Source organism: Diospyros lotus, chromosome 14, assembly GCF_014633365.1.
Source record: "Diospyros lotus cultivar Yz01 chromosome 14, ASM1463336v1, whole genome shotgun sequence".
In the NCBI taxonomy this organism is placed as follows: Eukaryota; Viridiplantae; Streptophyta; class Magnoliopsida; order Ericales; family Ebenaceae; genus Diospyros; species Diospyros lotus.
Genome location: NC_068351.1, coordinates 14,084,951 through 14,091,133, shown reverse-complemented (window position 1 = coordinate 14,091,133; position 6,183 = coordinate 14,084,951). Strand labels below are relative to the sequence as shown.

The following is a 6,183-nucleotide window of genomic DNA, read 5'->3' as shown; positions in this document are numbered from 1 at the left end:
GAGTTGTAACTTTTGTGCATTGGAATACCAGCTAGGTCGTTTACTTCAAGCTCTCATTTCACTTGTTCACTCAATTGTCGATTACATCGATACAACCTAGATTTTGAAGGACTTGTTTTGTGATTATGCTCCAAAATTACTTTGGTAATATGCCATATTCCTGTCACATCTGTCGCAATTGTAATTCTAGCTAAACACCCTGTTTTAATGATTGGTGTAGGCTTTAAAGAGTTACTTGTTTCACTGCGTCTCTGACCTTCTCGACTACAAGCAAATGTCACATATTTCAACAAACTATCATCATCTTTTTTTGAATTCCTTTTTCTGACAGGGAAACCCACAGTATAAACATATGTTTTGTAAAATTCATAAATCTTGTTGTGGTCCTTAAACTTCAACCCTATTGTAGGCACGATCTTACTGGCCTCTGATGTGCATTCATTGTTAGCCCCTACTTCAATCTCAATCTCATTGTCGGAAACTACTACATTTTCTTCTACATCATATGGAAATTGAACTAAGAAAAAAATTCATTAGCCTATTGAATTTTAAATAAAGAATTTAATTTCCCTAATTCAAAAACTTACATCATCAGAAACCAAATTTTAAAACTTATAAAATTAATTATTTAGTTTGAAGTCTATTGAAGTCTATATATATTTATAGTTATCAGACCATGTCAAACTTCAATACTATTAATGCATGATCTTCTCTACTTGGGATTTGTCAAGTTGGAATTGGGTTTAAGAACGATTCCAATAATTCACAAAACAATACAGAATTTCCCTCAATTCAAGCTAAAATAATTTTAATTCTTTCAACTACTTCAATAATCTTGGGACTGGTCGTTTAACTAATAATCAGAATTAGTTATACTAAGCCACATTCTATTGTAATAATGCTAAATCATTGATATAATCAAGGGCATATTATAAAAACACAACTGTAATTGTAAAGATTAAAGACTAATACAATCAAATGAATGAAATTATTCCTTATCCATTCTAGTAAGAACTAAACCACAAACAAAATTGGTTTTTATTTTTTTCTCCTCTCAACATTAAAGTTTTTCCTCTTTTTAGCAAGCAGACCTTTTAGAATTAAATAAAATCAACAACAAATCATATTAGTCCTTCAACTTGAAAGAATATATATCCACTACAAATCATCTTGGTCCTAGATTAAGTCTTCTTTAGAACCAAAGGTCCTAAAACATGCAAGATTCAAAAGTTTTAGTACTGTGAGAAGAATCCAAAACAAGGCAATTTCGTATTCAATCAATAAGCGTTAGAGCCAACAGAACAGAAGCCTCTAGTTAGTTTAAGCAGTATCGAGTACAACCCTTGACAAACTAAACATTTCTCTCTTTACTTACACTCTGTACCACTAACAAGTAAGTGTAGAAATTATAACAATAAGTTAAGATTGGGGCGAAGATGGTCGTTGAATCAGTTAAGCAACACGAAGAGAAAGAAACCAACTGGAGGATTAAAATCTAAAAAAAGGAAGTCTAGCTTACCTTGCTCCGACATCAACGAGGAAGAACAGTGACGAGATCGAAGGAAGGTCTCGATCACAGAAGGTCGGTCTCAATGACTGACGGTCGGTCTCAATCGCCGAAGGTCGATCTCAATTGTGGGTGAAAGAAGGTCTCTCGCCGAAGGAAACGTCTTAGCTCGATCTCGATCGCCGTCGGTAAGCTCTCTCTAGCTCTCAAAATTTTCTTCTTTCTCTTTGTTTCAGTGAGATATGTGCAAACACGTTTCTAACCTAACTAAAATCTCGCGATATTTTGACAATCAAAATATCGCAAGATCTTACGTCTGTAAACACATCGATCACGCTATCTGACCCTGTGGAACGGCTCAATGTATAATGCTGGCCACAAGTCACGTACCCCTAACATAACCCACTTACTACAGTAATGATTCTGCTAGACTAAACTAATAGACCGGCCGACTGAACTAGCCGACGAATGGTCGGACCCGTTTGGCCCATTTAAGTTAACAAGTGACACCACATCGATAGAAAATTAAATTTGCTATTTTAAGCGGCTTGTTATTGTTACGGGCCGAATTGCGCTCCGACCCATACTCTGCCCGATAGAAACCAGGGCCACTGGATATAGTGAAGCCCATATTTTCCTCCATTTAAACGGTCAGGATTCTCTATATTAACCAAACACAATGTGGGCCGTCGATGATTTGAGCCCTATCTCAAAGAAGCCTTACAAAACCCTAAGTTTCACGGTTTTTGGAGAACTGCCTGCAGAGAGAGAAGAGAGAGTCTCCCCACGGTTGCCGCGATTCGGATCTTAATCAGAGGCCAGGGTAAGCGTGGATTCAATTTGCACGAGTTTCGTTTCGATTGATTTGTCACCGCACTTGACTATTTATCATCGGTTATAGGTTTCACTGTTAGTGTTTCTTTCCCCATTCTAATCTTAAAACTGTTCGAGTTCACGTTGAAGTTAAGTATCCATACTAATCGAGATCTTTATACGATGATATTGTAATTATCGAAGCCTGTGTTCAGGGAAAGTTTCTTTTACAATCGGATTTGATATCCTACGTGTTTGCTTGGTGAAGAAATGCAGGAAGATCCTTTGGTGTAGATTTTTTTTTTCTTCCTGTGGGACGGATTTATCTTAGGTTGAACACAAAACCTCGAATTTCTTTCGTAATCACATTGCAAAATTAGTTAATCATCCTTGGGTGGATAATAGGCCTAGTTTTATTGTGCACTGAATATAGTTACCGAGTGTTGCATATCGCTATTTTGGTCTAGAGAGATGGCTGAAGCGCAAGCGAAAGGAGCGCCAGTAGTTCCTGAGTCGGTGTTGAAGAAACAGAAGAGGAATGAAGAATGGGCTTTGAAGAAAAAGGTAGGGATTGCTGCTCTGAAAAAGAAGAATGCTGAAAACCGGAAGCTGATTTTTTGCAGAGCCAAGCAATATGCAAAGGAATACGAGGAGCAGGTAATTGACTTTGTAGTACTAATTACATACTCATTGCTGTTTTCATTTATATTTGTGTTTTATTTCAATAGTCTCTAATTAGTGAAACGAAAATTTGAGTGGCTGTGCAGGAAAAGGAACTAATTCGGTTGAAGCGCGAGGCAAGAATGAAAGGGGGTTTTTATGTCAACCCTGAAGCCAAGCTTTTGTTTATTGTTCGCATACGTGGGTAAGTAGACATGTTATGGGGTGCCTGGTATTTTTGGTTTTAGTGATAGTCCCAGGCACCTAATATTTCTTGGCAATGTTAACTACCAGTATCAATGCTATGCACCCAAAGACAAGGAAGATATTGCAGCTCTTGCGATTGAGACAGGTGATAAATTCTATTTTTTTTTCATTTATGCCTCTTCTTGATTGCTTGACTGCTACAAAACCATGAATGAAAAGTTTTAGCATCTCTGATAGCATGGATGAGTGAATAGCTCAGGAACTGGACCTGAGATTATCACGTTGTTTGCTCCCTGACCTTGTGTGAGGTTTTCAAGTCTCTTTGCACAGCATGGTGTTGAGGGTGTGTACAGAAACTACCCTTCCCTTGATCTTTGAAAAGCAGAAAGCCTCATTACTGGGGATGGCTTTTTAGTAAAATAATAGAATAGAAGTATTTGTGTCATACGCATTTACACTTTTCTCTCTCATATGGACATGAAACCTTGCTGTTCATGTCCTTTAGCTGATCAATCAAGTTACTTCCATAATTCACCAAGGATGTGGCTTTATTAGTCTCGCCTTTTGGGTCAAAGCCTGGAATCTATACAAGTTAAAACAATGCATTTTCTTTCTCCTCATGTTCTTTTTCTTCCTTCGTTCTCTTGAAGTTGTAATTTCTTGCAATGCAGATTTTCAATGGTGTGTTCTTAAAAGTAAACAAAGCAACAATGAATATGCTGCATAGGGTGGAGCCGTACGTGACTTATGGGTATGCATCTCTCCTATTCTCGGTGCATCAAAGTATTGATGTTATATGTGTGTACTATGTAACATGTTTATAATTACGTTTTTTTAGGTACCCTAACTTGAAGAGTGTGAAGGAAATCATTTACAAAAGGGGTTATGGAAAGCTAAATAAGCAGCGGATTGCCTTGACCGACAATTCAATAATTGAGCAGGTTTGTGCGTTTGTAGTGTTCTCCACCTTTAGGCTTGTGCTTGTCGGTGCTGTAATGTTTTAACAGCTATGCCGAGTACCTCATCTGCAAACGTCCATCTGTTTTGCTAGGCTCTGGGAAAATATGGAATTATCTGCATTGAAGATCTGATCCATGAAATCATGACTGTTGGGCCTCATTTTAAGGAGGCGAATAACTTCCTGTGGCCCTTCAAACTCAAGGCACCATTGGGTGGTCTGAAGAAGAAGAGGAACCACTATGTTGAAGGCGGAGATGCTGGTAATCGTGAAGATTACATTAACGAGCTCATCAGGAGGATGAACTAGATGTTGTTGTCACTTTGCCTTTTGATTCACGGGTTCCCTTGCTTCTTAGTGACAATTGGAAGAAATCTCGGTTATCAGTTTTGTTTCTCATTCAATGTTGGAGAACATCTGTGTTTTGAAGAAGTATAACATTATATTGACGATTTTATTTTATCTTGGGAAGTTATTTGCGTTTGAGATCTGTTGGGATTATAGTAGTTGGTCTGATTCGTACTTTACTACATCATAATTTTGTTGAGATTATCGTAGCCATTTTGTAGGCCTTGCCATTTAGTAGTTATTATGATTAAGCATGCGCCTTTACTTGAGCGTCTAGTGGTTTCCTTGTTTCTTGTGTTTTGTGGCCTAGTAAAACGATGAAGCTGGATATTTAAGAGAGACAACATGGGCTGTCTAATTCTATCCAACTTATTGTTCCACTCATGAGGTGAGGTATGTGCATGATGAGATTGGGAAATTGATTCAGGATTCAAAGAGTTTGGCCTACTTCAAAGAGGTTGGGAAATTAATCTTTTATCTTTTTAACTCAAATTGTATTCTTATTAATTCTTCTGTCTTTTTAAATGAAGTTACCATGGCTCTGGATTCACCACCAGGGTAACAGATAAATTCATCTGCTGTAGCTCCACCATGAAGAAATTAATCTTTCATCTGTATTTTTATTAATTCGTCCCTTCGTTTGACAAAGTTGAGGTAGCCTGCAATTCAAATATTTGACAAATCGAAGGGCTGCTCGGTGACTACCGACGCATAAATATCTTAGAATTAGTGACTTTTTGTTCTGTCAAGTAGTGTCCAATACTATTCCTACCATGTTCACTACATAAACGAAAGGTTTTCTCTCACAACAACCCATGAGGAAGTATTTTACAAATCTCTCAAGGGACGATAGTGGTACGAGAGATGCCTCTTGATTTGAGATTTTGGTCTAAACTCAAATTCAATTTCACTCGGTTAAATTTGGTAGTGGTATATTTTAAATAACTCATAATAAAAGTTTTTGTACATAGCCCAAATGGCTAGTGTATTGTCCTCAAAATTGACCCTAAATCCTAAAGCTTGCTACGTTCTTCCTTGCCCTAAATTTTTTATTTTTTTAAAAAAAATAGAATTTAATCGAAGCATTTTTAATTAATAATTCACTATTTACCAATTACAAACAATCCATTGGCAAAAATAGAGCAAAGCGCATGTCAAGGGAAAGATAATTGAGGAAATTGAAATAAAGAAAAACACGGCACATATATGTGTTATATTTAGTGACATGGTAGTCACAATATTAATTAACTTATAAAAATTACATTAATTAATAATATAAATTCATGCAAAATGATGGGAGGGAAAGACAGCAAGTTAAAGAAAGAGAAATGTTGGGATGATCGTTCTTGTGCAATCTCTAGTATTTATGCATTTGATTACATTAAGAGAGATAAATCGTAGATTAGACATTTATCCGATCCCTTGACCTATACCTTAGAGGTAGAAAGAGAGATCTTGATTGTGAGTATTTATAATATTTTTTTATTTTTTTATAACTTATCTATTTCTCCTGTAAAATGGATTCACATATAATACATACATTATTAAAAATCTATTCATGCATATTGACCAACACATCATATGTGGTTAGTGCCTCCTTATTAATGGGGTGGAATTAAGACGTTTTAAGATTATCGTTTATTACCATAAGCTATATAACTTTGGTTGATAAAAGTTATCTAAAGGAAAT

At 36.3% G+C, this 6,183-nt stretch overlaps 1 protein-coding gene across 2 annotated transcripts; it reads left to right on the top strand.

The window, feature by feature from the left end:
- The first annotated feature begins 2,176 nt into the window (after window positions 1-2,176).
- Window positions 2,177-4,631, top strand: LOC127789501 (60S ribosomal protein L7-2). 2 transcript variants are annotated; one of them, XM_052318372.1, is made up of 7 exons: window positions 2,177-2,330; window positions 2,788-2,977; window positions 3,088-3,185; window positions 3,275-3,332; window positions 3,859-3,938; window positions 4,026-4,128; window positions 4,239-4,631. In XM_052318372.1, exons 2-7 carry the CDS (start codon window positions 2,792-2,794, stop codon window positions 4,452-4,454), a joined length of 741 nt encoding a protein of 246 aa, XP_052174332.1. In that variant the 5' UTR covers window positions 2,177-2,330; window positions 2,788-2,791; the 3' UTR covers window positions 4,455-4,631. The 2 variants fall into 2 exon arrangements, with proteins under 2 accessions (XP_052174332.1, XP_052174333.1); XM_052318373.1 differs by lacking the exon at window positions 2,177-2,330 and adding an exon at window positions 2,602-2,651.
- Window positions 4,632-6,183: the final 1,552 nt, after the last annotated feature.

Bases quoted from the DNA above. Each gene is read 5' to 3' on its own strand.
- LOC127789501 (XM_052318372.1), top strand. From the start codon at position 2,792: ATGGCTGAAGCGCAAGCGAAAGGAGCGCCAGTAGTTCCTGAGTCGGTG. The intron at 3,186-3,274 runs GTAAGTAGACAT...GTTAACTACCAG, and splicing joins TTTATTGTTCGCATACGTGG to TATCAATGCTATGCACCCAA. The intron at 3,333-3,858 runs GTGATAAATTCT...CTTGCAATGCAG, and splicing joins AGCTCTTGCGATTGAGACAG to ATTTTCAATGGTGTGTTCTT.